General features: G+C 40.9%; 1 protein-coding gene across 6 annotated transcripts in view; it reads right to left on the bottom strand.

Moving 5' to 3' along the window:
* The window catches only part of DCUN1D4 (defective in cullin neddylation 1 domain containing 4), a 68,853-nt gene that overhangs the window by 35,514 nt on the left and 15,159 nt on the right, over window positions 1–18,180 (bottom strand). For 5 of the 6 annotated variants that reach the window (XM_079920241.1, XM_079920243.1, XM_079920246.1 and 2 more), the window contains 4 exons: window positions 14,390–14,460; window positions 14,175–14,214; window positions 5,395–5,509; window positions 2,442–2,533 (listed from right to left, as the gene is read on the bottom strand). In XM_079920241.1, coding sequence (XP_079776367.1) covers window positions 2,442–2,533; window positions 5,395–5,509; window positions 14,175–14,214; window positions 14,390–14,460 — 318 coding nt within the window. Of the gene's footprint in view, window positions 1–2,441; window positions 2,534–5,394; window positions 5,510–14,174; window positions 14,215–14,389; window positions 14,461–15,159; window positions 18,010–18,180 lie in introns of those variants that run through there. The other variant, XM_079920242.1, reaches the window with a different exon arrangement.

Genomic DNA, 18,180 nt, shown 5'->3' with positions numbered 1-18,180 from the left:
GAAGATCCCACATGTCGCGGAGCAACTAAGCCCGTGCATCACAACTACTGAGCCTGCGCTCTACAGCCCGCATGCCACAGCTACTGAAGCCTGCACACCTAGAGCCAGTGCTCCACAACAAAGAGAAGCCACCACAATGAGAAGCCTGCGCACCGCAAAGAGTAGCCCCCCGCTCACCGCAGCTAGAGAAAAGCCCACGCCCAGCAACGAAGACCCAATGCAGTCAAAAATTAATTAATTAATTTAACAAAAAAGAAAGCAGGTGCCAGTTGTTCTCAATTTCAAGCTATTTTCCCTGATAAAATACAAAAAAAGCAAAAACTAAAAGGGAGGGCATTAATAAAAATAGGTGTAGCCACACCCACATAAACTTCTCGCAGTGATGAAACCCCAAGGAAACACCTGGCAGGGGCCTCAAGGAACCTAAAGAATGTGGCTTAATCTTTATCCCAAATGTCACCTTTCTGAGCCAGAGAAAAGCAAACAAGTAGGAAAACTGTACCTTGCTTCCTTTTAAAAGAAAACAGAAGTGTGGCTTTTACTATGGAAAAATTCATATTTGCTTATAAAGGAAGACACAAAGAATATCAAAATAGCTGTGCTATGGTGGTGGGATTAAGTATACTTTTTCTGTTTAAACTTTCCTTTTTATAATATATTTCATAACAATAAATGTGAACCAATATGAGAAAGCAAGAGATCTTCATAATCAAAGTGATATGAACATGAGAAAACGTTCCATCATTCAGACCCAAGTACTGAACACCTGGAAACGTGCTAACCACTTTCATAAAACGTCTTCAAGAGATTCATGTTCTCAAGACCTAAAAACAGATAAATTCTAATACTACAGAAGTGTCTGTACCATGTGTCTGTGCCCTGCAAACAAAATCCAGCTCAAACTAGTTCAAATAATGAAAGAGAATTCACTAGAAGGATATTGGGGTAGCTCACAAAAATCCAAAAAACTACAGGAATCAGGATCACATCCTTTCAAGTCTACCACCGGAAGAGAAAGATGCTCTTCTCCCAGCTTCAGTCTGAAAACCCTAGGAAATTTTATCTGATTGTCCTGACCTGGGTTACCTGGCAGCCCCTGGAACAATCTCTGTGGCCAAAGGGGCAAGATTTTTATCAGAAAAAGCGTAAGGTAGGGGTAGGAGGAAAACACTGGCCCCAGGAGGAATCCTCATTTTGATACCCAATAAAAGGGTATCAAAACCAGCTATGGGGCTTCCCTGGTGGCGCAGTGGTTGGGAGTCCGCCTGCCGATGCAGGGGACGCGGGTTCGTGCCCGGGTCCAGGAGGATCCCACATGCCGCGGAGCGGCTGCGCCCGTGAGCCATGGCCGCTGAGCCTGCGTGTCCGGAGCCTGTTGCTCCACGGCGGGAGAGGCCACAACAATGAGAGGCCCGCGTGCCGCAAAAAAGAAAAACAGTTATGAACGATGTCCTTCCTTTAAGAGTACAACGAAGGCTATTAAGCTAAGTAAGCTAAGAGATGCATAGCAGCTTGTCATATGGAAAAGTGGAGAAAAACACTCCAGGCAAAGGGATGGCACTGAGTTAGTTGTCTTTTATCCTGTAGGTAGCAGGGATTTTTAAGTGGGGGGCAAGGGTGCAGCGGATTGTTAGGGAATGACATGTATGATCTGTTCCGTTTATTTTATTTTTTTTTCAAATAATACAACAGGAAACACATAGAACCTGACTGGGAGTAGAGACTGATGTCAAGAAAATGAGTTTGAAGGTCACTGGAAATGTCAAGTTGATAAGTTATGATAGGGCCAGAAATATGGTGGGGAAGAGGAAAGGTAAAAGAGCCTTCAGTTCAAACTTGTCTGAAAATTTTTCTTTCCCCCTTTTTTACACATACACAGCCACAAACACAAACAAACCCTTTATTTCAGTATTACATTATCCAACCAATTATAATAAGTTGCAAAAATGGGATTGGATTTAAGACATTTTAAATGACAAAACAAACACTGTCTGCCAAATGATCTTTCAAACTAGAGACACAGTATAAGAAATTCCATTGCGCTACATAAAGGTTCAAAGCAGCAAAGCTTATTTTAACTTGGATGCATAAACCAAAAAGTCACCCATTACCAGCATTCTCAAGAGGTTTCCTAGCAATCCAAAGTATTTCTCCCAAGTACATTTCATCTTTTCAGTTCCCTTCTAGTGTTCTGAATTCTTTGGCTTAGCTGCTGGCTATAAATAGGACATTTGGTGATTTGTTTCAACAGTGTTCCCTCCCGAAAACAGGGAGACGGACACACACACACACACACACACACACACACACACACACACACACACACACACACACACACACACACAAATTCGAAAAGTACTCCTTTTTAATTCTTTAATCTCCTCTAAGGCACTCCTTATTTTTATGAGGCTCAGTCTTAGATGATATAAATGATTACCTACCTGCATATTCATAGAACCATTCTAAGCACCTCTTACTTGAAAAGGCTTCTTCTTCAGTCTTTATTCTAGTTGTATCATATTTTCTATACATGCTAGAAATCAAGAAAGGGGTTTTAAGTTATTTAAAGTAAAGATACTGAGTTTTTTTAAGTAGCAAATAGTTTTTATTCTTTTACCCAACCAAACATCTATTCAGTCAGTATTTCATGTATATTTAAAATATTTCACTTCTTGCATTTGGAAGCTTCAGCTGTTATAACTATAGTTTTAAACACAGTCACACCCAGTATAAAATTAAATGGTAAGCACTTAATACAGGTTTTTCTCTGATGAACAAATAATCAGTAAAAACTGAAGAGAACAAGTATTTAATATACTCCTTTCTACCTCTCTAGCCAGAACTAACTACAGAACACTAGTGATACAGCAAGAAATGTGGATGGTGTTTCTTCAACTGGTGACCCTAGGACTCGCTCATGTCTCTGCATCAAGTTCTCCTGACTCCCGTGCCGTACGAGTCAGGTTGGGCGACACATGGTCTAAGGAAGAACCTGGCAATATTAGACACCTCCAAGGAATTTGTCAAGCAAATAAAAAGAAACAAATTATGTCCAAGCCTCCAGGAAAAGAACCTCAGGAAAACGAAGTACAGAGAATCCTTGGCTTCTGCCCTTCTCCTATCATGCCCTAGCATTGTGGAGACAGACACATAAGCTGGAGAACTGAGTCCGCAAGCACAGCAGCCTCCTCCTGCCAACACTGTGACCCTTGGCAGGGATTCCTTATTTCATGATGACACGGGGCTGAGAACCAAGACAGGCCCTACTTGGGGAGGGGAGAAGCAGCAGTACTTTTAAAATAGTGATTTTGATAGAAAAATTATGAGTATTTATATATAAATTGTCTAAATAGTTATATAAACATTTATGAATACAGTTTTTATTTACATAGCATATAATATAAAATCATGTATAATTCTTTTTAAAAGAGCATTTATTCATGATCAAGACTTTCACCGGAATATCTGTATATACCGCTGATCAGAGATTCTGGGTTTCAATACCCAGAAAACCCCCAAAACATGGTTATAAAGTATTAAGATACTGAAACCGCAAACCACCACTTTTGTATTTCTTCTATAAAAAGTAGCCATCCCACCTGGAAACAAAGGTGGATACTGTCCAGGGGTTCAAACAGATTTACTCCAACCCTGGGCCTGGACATCCTATCTCAGCTCAAAGTCTGTAACTAGTCAATATCCTGGAGACCTCTATATGACACTGTAATGACTGAATCACTTAAAAATACTCTACCTAAAAAAGGACAATGGAATAACATTACCAAAAAAAAAAGATACCAATACATGCTATTACATGGATGAACCTCAAAAAAATTATGCTAAGTGAAAGAAGCAAGGCACAAAAAGACCATTGACGTGAACTGTTCAGAAAAGGCAAATCGTAGGGACAGAAAGTGAATCTGTGGTTTCCTGGGGCTGGGAATAAGCACAGGGATGGACTGTGAATGGGCGTCAAGGCTCCAACTGGGGTGATGGGAATCTTCTAACATTGGTTTGCAGTGATGGCTGCACAGCTCCAACAACTCCGTAATGATCACTGAACTGTACACTTAAAATCGCATACATTGTGATATGTAAATGAAGTTGTTTTTCAAAAAAGACCAAGAATGAAACTCGGATAACGTTACAGCTCCCCATCCCCTAGGTGACCGATGAAATGCTATTCATGAGAGTAACTCACACCCTTCTGCAACTCAATTACCAGTTTTTAAACTGGCTTCAGGGCTTCCCTGGTGGCGCAGTGGTTAAGAATCCGCCACGGGTTCGAGCCCTGGTCCGGGAAGATCCCACATGCCGCGGAGCAACTAAGCCCGTGCACCACAGCTTCTGAGCCTGCGATCTAGAGCCCGCGGGCCACAACTACTGAGCCCGCGTGCCACAGCTACTGAAGCCCGCCCGCCTAGAGCCCGTGCTCCACAACAAGAGAAGCCACCGCAATGAGAAGCCCACGCACCACAACGAAGAGTAGCCCCCACTCGCAGCAACTAGAGAAAAGCCCGCGCAGCAACAAAGACCCAACGCAGCCAAAAATAAATAAATTTATTTTTACAAAAAAGAAAGAAGCAGAAAAATCTCATCTCATTCCCTTGATTTATTGATGTGGCAATTCAGGCCACATAAGTGAAGTGAAGTGACCTACAGAGCCAGAATGGAGGCAGATGGGAAAAGGCAGAAAAGATTAAAACTATGATGTTTATTCATTGTCTTTTTTTTAAAAAAAAAGAGAAAGAACCAAAAGATGTCTAATAAAATCTGGTTGAAATAGTAAAGATGCCTAAAATAAGCAAGTCTAATGGACCTTGGGAGTTACCAAAATTAACAGTTCACTTGTCTGAAAGAGAAGTGGTTTCAACAGTCTTGTTTTTCATGGTTTCTAACAAATGCTCACTCTTTTGAGTAGAAATGTCAGCTCAGCTAATATTCCAGGCAGGCTTAGAGCACTTGGTGCAGGCAGCTCTCTCCAGCCACGCAACCCAGGTCCTGGCAAAGGCAGCTACAGGATTCCTGTGGTTGTACGTAGTGAGTGAGACCCCCTTAAAGAAGAGATAAGTACCAATCCTGAGGTCCTCAACAGGCACAGAGGGCAAGCTCTTAAAAGCAAAGAAAGAAACACTACACCAGTTCTGGTGGATCAATGGACTGAGATAAAATTTGAATTTCTATGAACTCAGGTTACCTAACTTGTTTTTGTTTCATGAGCCCACACGTTAAGTAAGTATCACAAAAAATTACACTTTGAAGTTTTCCTGGCAGAACCAAAACAATATTCTGGTTGGCATTTGTACGCTTAGAAGACCCACACTGGGCTTGGGTAGAAAGGTGCCTCTTCAACACATATGCCATCAATGTGGTTCCACTGTCTCTGCGACGTACCTATCGTGTCTACTTTTCTTGGCAGATAAATCATCTCCAGAGGCAGGTCTTCTCTTTTTCCTCGGCGGCATCACTTTACTAAAGCAGTCCGAAGAACTGCAAGACCGCAGACTTCCTACAAAACAGAGTGAAGAGCACAAAAGTAAGGAATGCCACATTGAAACCATTCCAAAGAATATCAGCGCTAAATGAAGAGCTTTCACAACTTACACCGCAAAGGGTTTAGATGTTCTCTGTAAACATGAAAAAATGAAAAGTGAAAAACTGGTTTTCAGTTCTTCTTTGAGAAAATGTTAGAGTCAAGAAATAAACCTAGCAATGACACAAATTAGTTAATAGTCCCCCCAAAACACACACCAGAAATTAAGTTATCATAACTTCAGTTTACTCTCCAAAAATACTAATATAAATCATCTAAGCTTCCAGCTTCCTTTACACGTCAATGTTCCTTCAGAAGGAACTGCACTGCTATCTCATTTCTGTACTTCATTAGGCAAGGCCAGCTCGACTGGTGACCTTGGGTCTAAAATACATACAAGTACATCAGTCCAAACACTCTTAAGCTTCAAGGAATATCTGATTAAAAAAAACAAAACAAAACAGAATTTGGATTTTTGGGGCAAAAGCCTGACATGATCTTGAGCAAAACTTCCATAAATATTTTTAATTTGTTTCTGCCACTTTCAGTCAGGGTTTTTGGAAGCATTAACTTTCATTTGGTAAAAGATATTAAAATGTAACAACAACATGGAACACCTATGGAAACCTTATGGTGAGCCAGGCCCTGCTCTTAACACTTACATGTACGACACCTCACTTAACCTCACAACAAGCTTACGAAAAAAGAATAATCATTACTGCTTATGCAGATAAGAAAACGGAGGCAGAGAGGGTCAGGTAAGGGGCAAAATTGGAATTCAAACCCAGACAAGTCTCACTTCAGACTGTTTTAAACCATTATAAATTTCTAGACAATTATAACATAATTAAAATACCCATCTTGGCACAAGTACTATCAGAGATATTATGTCATTTGGTTCCCACAATAACCCTGAACGACAGGCAGGGCAGAGTTAATTATCTCTACTGACTGATGGTAAAAAGTAAGGCTTAGGCATTCAAGAGATTTTCCAAGGTCTCAGAAGTGCTAAGTGGTGAAATCTGGACTGCATGTCCTCCTCCTTGCACTGGTGCCGTGGTGGGAGGGCCCAGGGCCCTCAGTGAGCCTCTGGGACAAGGCAGCACCGGGTGATAGGGTCTGAGTGCTCTGCATTCAGTGGATGAGCTCCAGCTCCTCACCTAGTCATGTGGCTCAGTCAGTCAGTGACCTATTCTGGGTCTCTGGTTCATCATCTGAAGAATGAGAACTGTGAGATCTACCTCTCCAGAGTTTTATGAGGGAAAAATATCCATTCAACACGTGCTCACGTGGCCAAGTGTTGCGAGTAGACAGATGTTGGGATCTGAGTGCCACCAGGGAGGTGCGTGCTCAGGCTGGACCTCCACGTTGACCCAATCCTCACAACCACCCCATTCTTACGAATGAGGAAACAGGCAGAGAGATGAAGCAGCAGCTGGAAGGCAGCAGGTGAAGTCGAGGATGGAACCCAAGCAGCTCGGCGACGAGGCCAAGCTCCCCACCACCACTCACTGCCGCCTCCACGCAGCCTCAGCAGCAGAGACTGAGAAGCTGGGGACTAAGGCCAGAGCCCAGGGAGTGTGGATATTCGGGGGCTGGGAAAAGAGGGTGAAGACCTGGGTGGGGAGAAAACCTGGGCGAGTGTACACTCCAGGAAGCCAAAGCAGGAGGAGTGCACAGGGCAGTGGCAGCAGTCAGATGCAGAAGCAAGAGGCTGGGGACAGGGCTGCAACAGGCTGGGGAAGGACGTGAGCAGAGGGTGTGATCTCAGTGAATGTGGACAGTTCTCTCTAGAAAGCTGTTCAGAAGGCAGGGAGAGAGCTGTCAGTAGCTAACAGTCCCAACCTGGTAAGCGCAATGGTCGGGACTGGAACCTCAATCTCAGGACATACTCAGGCTTCCACCACCACGCTAAGTTCCCGGGCGATGCGCTTCAGGAACAGAACAGCCGAAACCACCTCTTCTGCCACAAAACAGGACAACAGCACGAACGAGGCGTGGGCCCAGCGCCGGGTACTGGACCCTGCCTGCTCCTTCAGCCAGAGGCAGCGCCCACCAGGCTGAAAAGACAACGATCCTCAACCACCCTTCCCAGAGCCCAACAACGGAGGGAGTAGGAGGTTCTTCAGAGACACAAGGCACGCCCATATCTCTCTCCCCACAACAGCAGCAAAATCAGGAAGAGAAAGAGCCAGAAAACGTGCTGCCCACCACACACGCCCCGCTCGTCCTCCTGGTGAAACGGCAGTCCTGTTTTACACTGAAGCACGCAGAAAGGTCTGAAGAGGTGCACGGAGACCCAAGCTTTTGCAGACTGCCAACGGTCAAGATTTATTCTTGTCCGTTAATGCCTCGGGGTGGAGCCTGCAGAATGAAAAAGTGGGTCCCGCCTTGCCGGAAAGCCTGCCACGCTGCTCAAAAACGAGTCTGCCTTCAACTTCGAGGCTTGCTTCTCCCACCTTGGACGTGCACGTCTGAAGGAAAGACACTGTCTCCTGGTACTGGTCATGGGCGGGTTCTGAGCATCTGTTCCGGGAGGAACCTCTCCCTCCCACCAGCGTTTGCAGAACACAGAGGAAATGCACTCATCTCCTCAGCACGTGGGAAGATGAACACCATTTAAAATAATGTCTTCACCAATATTCACCAATAAAGATAAATCCACCGGCTCCTCTACTATTTTGCCTCTTCATAGAAACACTGGCATAATGTCTTGCTTTCACGGATTCCTACTTGACAAGAGTATCATATTTCTGGTAAACATACAAACATCATAAAGTAACTTTTTCAACTTAATTTTTCTTCTTACTGTTGAAGTTCCACAAATCGCTTCTCCTGGTGTAAAACTTACTCATATTTTAGCCCCAAAGCATCCCAAATTTGGCGTTTTGTTCTTTCGCTTATTCCCATGGCGTTCGTTCAGACCTCTCTGCTCCAATCATCGGCATAAGCGAGTGACTGTTAGGGGCCACCCTTCACAATGAAACGGTATCTGTTCGTCCCCGGTGCCCATTACAGCCCAGGCACCCACTGGCTCACTGAGCCTCTCGCCACCCACCCCCACCTCACAGGAAGGACGAGTCCAACTCACACGACGCAGCACAGCTCCACAGGTAGAACCCTGGAACCCATGATGACAGTGAAAAGTTCCAGGCTATCTCAAAAGCAATTTTTTTTTTTTTTTTTTTTTTTGCGGTACGCGGGCCTCTCACTGTTGTGGCCTCTCCCGTTGCGGAGCACAGGCTCCGGACGCGCAGGCTCAGCGGCCATGGCTCACGGGCCCAGCCGCTCCGCGGCATGTGGGATCTTCCCGGACCGGGGCATGAACCCGTGTCCCCTGCATCGGCAGGCGGACTCTCAACCACTGCGCCACCAGGGAAGCCCAAAAACAATTTTTTAACGCTGAGGAAAACAAGTTTACCTAAAATAATTTGCCAACATGAACCAAGTCAACAAAAATACACGAAGAGCACACAACTCACGGCTCCGTGGCCCCGAAGCTGCTCCCCCAACCCCGCATGGCTCCAGGGATCCTACCTGAGCAAGAGCAACAACTCAGGTTTTTAGGTTCATGCACAAAAGTACACCATGGTTTGCAGGGTTCTGATTTGTTCACCAGTGCAGACACAGCAGCTAATATATCATCTTAGTACAGTAGTACTACAGTATATACAGTACTGAGAGTCCCACAGTAGACTCGCAAATATTTGTTGAATAAATGTGTTCCTAAAACAAGCGTAAATCAAATTCTGCTTAGAGATCAGTATGTTTCCAGAAATTTGAAACATCTATGAATAGATAATATACCACCATTTCAGATTTTCTTTCCCATTTGTCAGTTAAGAAAAGCACTTGATTCTAAGTTTCCTGGCAGGTCGGATTTTTTTTAAACACAAATATTCTAGAATGTCTGCTTCTTAAAATAACACTGTGATGTCTTTTTATAATAAAAACACTTAAACCTAAATGAATGTTTTACAAATTTGTATTTACTCGTATCATTAAATTTAGACTTTACTGCTTTAGAACTTATATCACTTTATCTACCCTAATTAAACTTTATTTTTAGAGTAAAAAGAAAATTCAGTAAGCAAATACTGTAAACAACAATGTTATGGAATGTTTATGTTTCAAAGAAGCTTTAGCTATTTTAACCTGCTACAAGTATCTACTTAGGTATAAACGATCTGACATTACAGGTAGAGGCAAAATATTAAGGCTGAAGTTTTAAATTAGTAACTACAAATCACTTTCAAATTTATCTTCACAAATCTGAGAGGTATTATTACCACCCCAATTCTACAGATAAGACAACGGGCCAATAAGTGGAGCACCTGAAAGTTCCTATTCAATAAATAGTTAACAAATTAAAGCGACTTAACCCATAAACTGATTTGAAATGATCAGAGCTGCAAGTTTTCAATATTTGCCAATCACCCAAGAAAAAACAGTGATGAAAAAGATTTTAAGGATCCATCTTAAATGTCATTAGAAACATCTGGCAGGTACTTATGAAAGAGAAAAAGCCTTTTTATTATAATAATAAAGAATTAGGAAGAGGAAGAGATGAGTAATCTCAACTAGTAATCCCAAACTATGGTTCAGGCTCCTTCACATTATCGTGATAGATATTCTGGTGTTCAGTCTATAATATTTCTACATTGTGACAGCGACTCTGAAATTGCCTCTCCCATCGTTAGAAGCTCTTTCTTGAAGCTGAAGCGTTTAAATGATCCTTAGGAAGGCAATAAAAATTGTTTCTATTTTTTAACCAAAGGTTATGATTTGAGCTCAGGGTCATTTCTTTTTGGTTCAGTTTTTAAGAGGAACAAATAAATTATTCTATTAACTGACCATATTTTCAAATAAATCAGGAGGTCAATGAATATAGCTATTCTTCTTACATTAAACAACTAGAAATACCGCCAACATTTTTAACATATCTATTCCAATATTTGGTCCCATAAAAATCAATTTTAAAGAGCAATTTAAGTTCACCTGGATCAAACCAAAGGCCTTTTAATGCCTATGCAGCTGGCTGTTTTGATAATAATTTAACTAACCATGTTATTCTTAATAAATGGTATCTAAATCACTGCTCCACTGTTCTGTTTTGTTTTTTTTTTTTTAATTTAATCTTCCTGCTGTGGGCCTCAAGTGAAAAAAGGTCCTGTTCAGGATTCATTTTTTGTAAGACATATTACATTGTGTGCCCAGTTTCTAGTCATCCTCAAAGAGGTTTATACAATTAGAGAATTTTTCTGACTTTTCCAAACTTAGTATAAATGCATGTTCCAATACAAAAATCTCACTAATTTTCATTATAATGAGTTTGTTGTATCATATAGCCTTGACTCACTTAATAACATTTTACATGTTCATTCTGCCATTTCAATACTTTTCATATAGCCATTTCACCTCACTTTTCACTGAATAATGTCACAAAAGTATAGTAATTTAAGTTGGTAAATAGAATGCATTTTAAGACATCTTACCAGTACCTAAATATTTTATTTCATTTTCTTGAACAGAGCATTGAACTACTTGCTTGCTTCAGTAAAACTAGTAGTGTCCAAATGCGCAATTTTTAACCTACTATTTAAGACCAAAAAATTTCCTTTCCTTTCTCTCTAAACAATACTGACTTTTGACATCTACCATCCTCCATTCTCCATCATTTTTTTGGGTCCTCTCTGGTTTTTTTTTTTTTTTTTTTGCTGTACACAGGCCTCTCACTGCTGTGGCCTCTCCCGTGGCGGAGCACAGGCTTCGGACGCGCAGGCCCAATGGCCATGGCTCACGGGCCCAGCCGCTCCGCGGCATGTGGGATCTTCCCGGACCGGGGCACGAACCCGCGTCCCCTGCATCGGCAGGCGGACTCCCAACCACTGCGCCACCAGGGAAGCCCCCCTCTCTGGTTTTTTAAATTCACTCCCAGTATTTTGTGCTGCTTCTCCAATACACACTCTCTCTCCTTTTTTTTTTTCTTTCTTCTTTTTCTGGTGGAAGACTGAAAGCACCAAAGGAAAGTGTTAAAGGAAACAGAGCAGGAAGATACAGGCCTCTTTTGCACTTAGTTTGGCTCTTCCATATACAGTTGTTATAGAAATGGCTCAGACTACTGATGGGCCAAGAAATTCAAGGAGGCACTACAAAGAGGCACTATAGTGATTAACTTTCTCAGGTTTCCAAACACTACGGATTTTATGTTACTTAATTTTTAAAGTATACTCTGTCAGGTATGGTAATCACAAGTGATGCTATAACCAGATGGGGAAATGGACCACTCTGAGAAATTACTAATGTTAATTGACATTGACTGGCACGTATGAGGTACGAGGAACTGCACCAGCAAGTCATATACCAAATATCAGGCACATCCACTGTCCCCAAGGGCGAAAGAGGAGGCATGAGGCCAAACACACTCTCCACTTTCGTTTTCCTTAATTATAGCTTATAGTTATTAAATTGCCATATTCAGGTTAAATATTTAAATGTGAAATTACCACGGTAACAATACTCATTCAAATCCAAAGTTCAACTTTAACTACAGAATGTACAAGACTCAGCACTTAGATGTTTTATTACCTTAGCCAAGGGAAAGACAACTTAAAGGCTTTACAAACACAAAATTCAGTTTTAAAAAATCAAAACTACACTAACTCTTAAGTTTAAAAAATCTCTGATGTCTACCAATATATTGTTCCAGAACAGTAGAGAGAAATGTGTTTTTTTTTTAACTTTTAAAACTGGCCCTGAAAATTAGCTAAAAGTTAAACACACTTAAATGTGTATCAATAGAAACATATTATGATATATCCATGAAACAGAAAATCATGCAGTCATTGAAAAATAAAGCTTTATAAATGTGCTGCAATGAAAAGATCTCCAAGATATACTGAGTGACAAAAACAAGAGGCACATACAAAGGTATACTTGCATTTGGGGAAAAACATATATCATCGTCATTTGGGAAACAAATACAAGAATATAAGAGTTATCTCTGGAGAGTCAAGGGTGTAGTACTTAGTGGGGATGGGAGCTAGGGCTCATAAAATGGGCCAGCAACCTTCGCTTCTTTACACCTTTCTGACATTTCTTTTAAAACCATGTGCATACACTGCTTCTAAAATTAAGGAGCTATAATCAATCAATAAATAAAATTATTAAGCAAACTGTTTTTGACTGCCTTGAGTTGACCTATATTTACTAAAACAGAAAGATCAGGTGAAGGGACCCTCCGTGGCCTGGCCTTCTAGAATACATTCCCCCTTCTCTCATTCCTTCCTCTGGAAGAAGGAATGTCTGATCTAACTGGTGATTGGGGCAGGGAGGAACTGAGCAGAGGGGCCCAGCCCCTTCTAAACTCCCTTTCAGATCAACCTGCCAGCAGAAGCTGATACCCTTCCACCATAATGGTGGGTTAGAGAGGGGCCGGGAGGTGTGCTGTGCTTAACTAGCTGTGGCAGTGATTGCGTGTAAGGCTATCTAATTAAGTTGAAATACTGAAAAGCCTCTGCATTTTTGTTGCTCTTCTAAGCTGTGCTTTCCAACACAACTGTTACTTCAATCTCCATCTTGTGCCTAATTTTCAATTGATCCTGAACCAATCTGGAGGGGAAGGGTGGGGAGAGTTCTAAATCCCAACAACCTCTAAGATACAGCATTAAGTTAAAAAATTAAATGAAAAAAGAACGATGCTATATAGTATGTAGAGTATGAGCTCATCAATGATAAATTAAAAAAAACACTACTATAAAAATATATGCAGGTACAAAAATGTCTGAAAGAACAAACATTAAGCGGCAAACTGGGGGAAGGCTGGACTGGGAGACGTGAAGGAGGATTGTGGCTTTTTACTTCCTTTGCTTCTGTGCTATTCATAATTCTCTAACAGTCATGTATTACTGTGATAATTTTCAAAAACTTTAAAATATATTTTAATCATTTTTGCTGGAAGTTTTCATAACTACAGATCAAGTGCAAGTTTCTGAACTTTATGATCATTACAGTTTAGAGAAGTGGTTCTCAAGGTGTGGTCTCCAGACCAGCTGCATCAGCATCATCTGGGAGCTGGTTAGAAATGCAAACTCTAGGGCCCCACCCCGAACCTACAGAATCAAAAACTCTGGGGGTGGAGCCCAGCAATCCATTGGAACTACCCCCCACCTCCGTGATTATAATGCCAGCTACAGTTTGAGAACCACAGGGCTAGAGAACTGTTTACAATTATCAACTTTCAGTTTTCCCATTCATAAATCCTCAAGACCTATACAACACATACACACACAAGCCCCTACCGACCTATCAACTCATTTTACATCTCAAGTCAACAAATATTTATGCAATACCTTCCAAACTGCACAACTGTAGCAACTTTTTAGTATAAACTAAACACTTCAGTAGAGAAATGATTATTTTGAAATCACTGGGGAGACTCCCCAGCCCCTTTAAAGGAACTGAAGTACTCTGTAAACCAGAGCCCTAGAACAGATGTCCTCCAGGGAAGGAGCTGTGAGATGGCTACCTCCATACACCCTGAAGAACAATCCTCAACCAAGTAACAACTTGCTAATGGAATGCATTATAACTTTATATTAGGAAGTTTATTTAAAATTAAGTAGTGTTAGCATTTAGATACCTGTTTGGTGATCGTCTTGGCCAACGTCTTCTGTTAGATTCTGCAAGAAATATGTTCATCATTACCAAGAAATCACATACCATACAGCAAGCTTTAAAATTCAATATTTTCATAAACAGCTGATATCTTAATATCCATAATCTAAATTTTATCAAATCCACTTAAAACTACTACTTTAAACGGCTGGTAGTTTTGTCTTTAAAAGATTGACTTACTAGCTTATTAAGGGTGTGGTAGATCTTATGAATATTTGCCAGTGTTGAGAGATGAGAGTTCAGCTGAAAGTCTTTAAAAGAAAAGGGGAAAATTCAGTGTCATTTACTTCTCATATTGCAAAAAGACTATTAAAAAAGAAAGCTCAGAAGTGAAGATAAACAAATGCTTTGATACAACTGAATTCTATCTCCATTAATTTGATACTTATTAAATAAGATACAACATGCAACTACCAACCTATCTGCTAGAAATAAAGTCTGACAATTAAATTCCCAACCACATGTTAAAATAAAGTTCATGACATTTTCATGTGAATTGTAAGGTAAAACAAAAATACTTCAGTAGTTATAATAGCCTATCAGCAATAAACTTGAGCTTAAAAGAAAAATATCAATAATGCTAGCAAATTAAACAAGTCACAAAAATAGAAGACAGATCTCAAATGAAACTTGTTCACTTTCTCTTTCTCTTCCCCAGAATTACTAGCACAATATCAAGCTCCTGGCAAGAAAATAATAGGAAAGCATCTCAACCATTCGGCATTTCTTACAATATACTTATTTTGTTGGCTCTTATATAACATAGAGCAGAAATGGAATCTAAGCCCCTCCCCTTCCTAATTTAACAAACACAGACAGATCAAAGGACTATCCTGCAAGCTCCCAGTTCGAAAGGCCAGGGCTCTGGGATGTATAGTCTATAGTTAGCTGCATGGCAACAGTAAAATGTGCCACAGAACCAGAAACACAGAGGCAGAACTCACACTCACAGAGAAACATGGCCAAATCAAAGACTGTCTCCACATGCCATCTCTAATAACTGCACAATGAATCACACACACAAGACGAATTAAGTTGCTCCATCATACAATCCTGCACAACATAAAACTTTAAGTTAAACTGTTAGGCTTTTGAATCTCCAATTTCAAATGTTTTTTATAAAGTTAAGTATGCTTGCCTACATATTAGGCTATGCGAATATGGGTTAAAAGTCTCTGAATAATTTCATATTTGAACAAGCAATAGAAGTATTTTCATAAAATATCAAGATTTACAGTAGTTCCTTTTCTTTACTATCATAAAGACTAGTAAAGGTTAGTCTGAAAATAACCTTGAAAAGATACTGTAACTTTCCAAGTTATGCCGTTCAGATAAAAAAGAAAATAATCTCCCTTCACTGGAATTTTATGTGGGACACATATCAGATGCAAAGCGCGGACACTACAGCACGAATTGTCTCTGCTGGGGCTGGACTCTCTGGGCTGCTGCTCCGAATCTGGAAAGCAAGCAGACTTGTCAGCATTTAGAAAGCTTCACTTTCTTTTCTAAATTGTGCCAGGAATCCAGGTCTAGGCTGGCCTGGAGGGCAGAGGGGCCAGCAGGCAGTAGAGACCCTAACATGCACACACCGCTGCCGGGAGCAGCGGGCTGCACGTGTACATGCGCACATGCACGGCTCTGGCACATGCACGCCGCAGGCACAGCCACCGAGAATGGTCCAAAGAATCAGAGTTCTTGGCTGAGAGGCAACCAGAGCAGGGCCTCAAATATAGACATGTGTTAACTCTTTTGCATTATTAATTATTTGGCATCTGAATGGTTTAGCCATATTTAAGGTAAATGATGACATAATGTGCACAGACCTTGATTTTCCATCTTAATTAGTGCGACTGCACAGAAAAGGATTAAAAACCATTTGGGTTATCCGAGTGTCTATATGTGTGTGTATTTATTTACTTATGCTTCTATTTCATAAAGCTGCGTAGGGGGCTCTAAAACTAGAAGCAACAGCCTCCTCCTGACCTGCAAAGGCTTTGGGGAGCTTAATCTTACACTGCCCCCCTCCCCTGGCACCTACGACCAAGCCATAAACCCCCTTTTTGTACTCTCCCAATTTAAAATTTGGAAGACAAATGATATATTACATTAACATCCTGAAATATTAATTAAGCTCCTGGGCCCCCCAAAAAAACAAAACCAGAAAACTTAAGGGTCTAGATTCTCTCTCACTGAGGCCACACAGGAGGGGTTTGCCAAAGATCATTGCAGCAATGAGGTCTCCAGAACTCATGCCATACCACCCTGATGTTAATTCAACTGTCAAGATTCACACAGGAGAATCTAAACAAAGCTGCTAAATCCTTCTATATACATGCGCGCGCGTGCGCACACGCACGCACACACACACACACACACATACACGGTTTCTGCCAAAACACCACTCACTGAGTTTTACAACCTGACTCTGGAGTCTAACAGTCAATTTGAATCTCAGGCCTACCAGTTATTTAACCTAAATTTCAACGTCCTCAGTTGTGAAGTGAGATTACAATGCCTAGATGTGGCAGACAGCCAATGTAATGCCTGGATCACAGTGAGTGCCGAATAAAAGACATCAATTATCACACTATTCGATTATACCATTTTCCACACCACACAGCTATCTACAATGGTTTCTACTTTCTGCAGGTCCAAGTCAAGCCCCACATCAAAGATCTCAAAGTTGGAGCTCCCTCTGTGACTGAGGCATGTGGCCTGATACATCTCTACTGTGTATGATGGCATTTCTATCTATATTCATATACCACCAACTGACATTCATAATGATGGTGGAAAAAAATATACAAAAGCATTTAAGATCAGGTTCTATACATGAGCTTCACTTTACAGATAACACAAGCAACAAGGTTCATTTCACAAGTCACATAATATATGTCAGCAATTCTCTATTTCCATATCCGGCGTCTACTACCATAACCACCTTATCATCGCTTCACCAAAAAGAAAGGGAAAAAGAAAAGGAACAGCAGCATGAACAGAATAGTTCTTCTTAGTTTCACCAAGGGAAGAAGCTGGGGAGTAGACACAAATTCAGGAAAAAAAGACCAAAATGGCATTAAAAGATAAACCCACGAAGGTTAACACATATTGAATTTACGGTTCATCTGTTCAGTGCTCAGGGCAAGTAAGAGACCTTGAAATCTAAAATAGATTTCACATCCTTTAGGAATAGCTGTTAAGGATAAAGATCAAATGCTTTACAGAGAACGTATTTAGGAAAGTACTAACTCGTTCATAAAATCTCCTTCTGCTCATATTTTAATTCCAAAGTATAAATGCTTGGTTAAGTCAACTTTAGTCCATGATCAAAAGGCCCTCCACAGTAGTCACTGGGTTTGACTCTCCTGTGTGACATGCGAACCCTACATTCTGTATTAAAAGCGACAAATGGCTCTGCAGACAGGCATAGCCTGCTTGATAAATGGTCTGCCTAAATTATCTTCTGGGCATTCTTAAAAATGATCAACAAATGCTGACTGGGCATAAAGTTTTCCGGGGGGTTTTTTTTTTGGTTGGTTTGTTTGGGTTTTTACATAATTACCATTTGCTGTGACCTACATAATGGAAGAAAGTGAACGTCAATGAGAGTCAAAATTCACTTCCCCCAAACTACTCTTGGTATATAATCCCACAACATAGGCAGAGACATAAATATTAGGAATAAAACAATTATTGGTAAGTTCAGACAATGACCATCAACCAAAAGAATCAAATTTCAGAATTAACAGTCCTAAGAGGAGTTTACTTCCATAAGAGGGTCAGAAACAATTTAAATACATAAAAATCCAAACCTTTCTTTTACGACATAAATAGTCACTTGTTAAATATACCTGGGAGGTGATCTTAATTACAACAGCAATGAAAAGCAATAATACACATAAGAATAAACTTAAACATGCAACAACCGAATGAAGAAACAATGAAAGTTTCCTGAAAGACAAAAATGCAGA

This window comes from Stenella coeruleoalba (assembly GCF_951394435.1).
Source record: "Stenella coeruleoalba genome assembly, chromosome: 4".
NCBI lineage: Eukaryota > Metazoa > Chordata > Mammalia > Artiodactyla > Delphinidae > Stenella > Stenella coeruleoalba.
The sequence above is the reverse complement of the archived record's forward strand: the minus strand, read 5'-3'. Positions and strand labels throughout refer to the sequence as shown.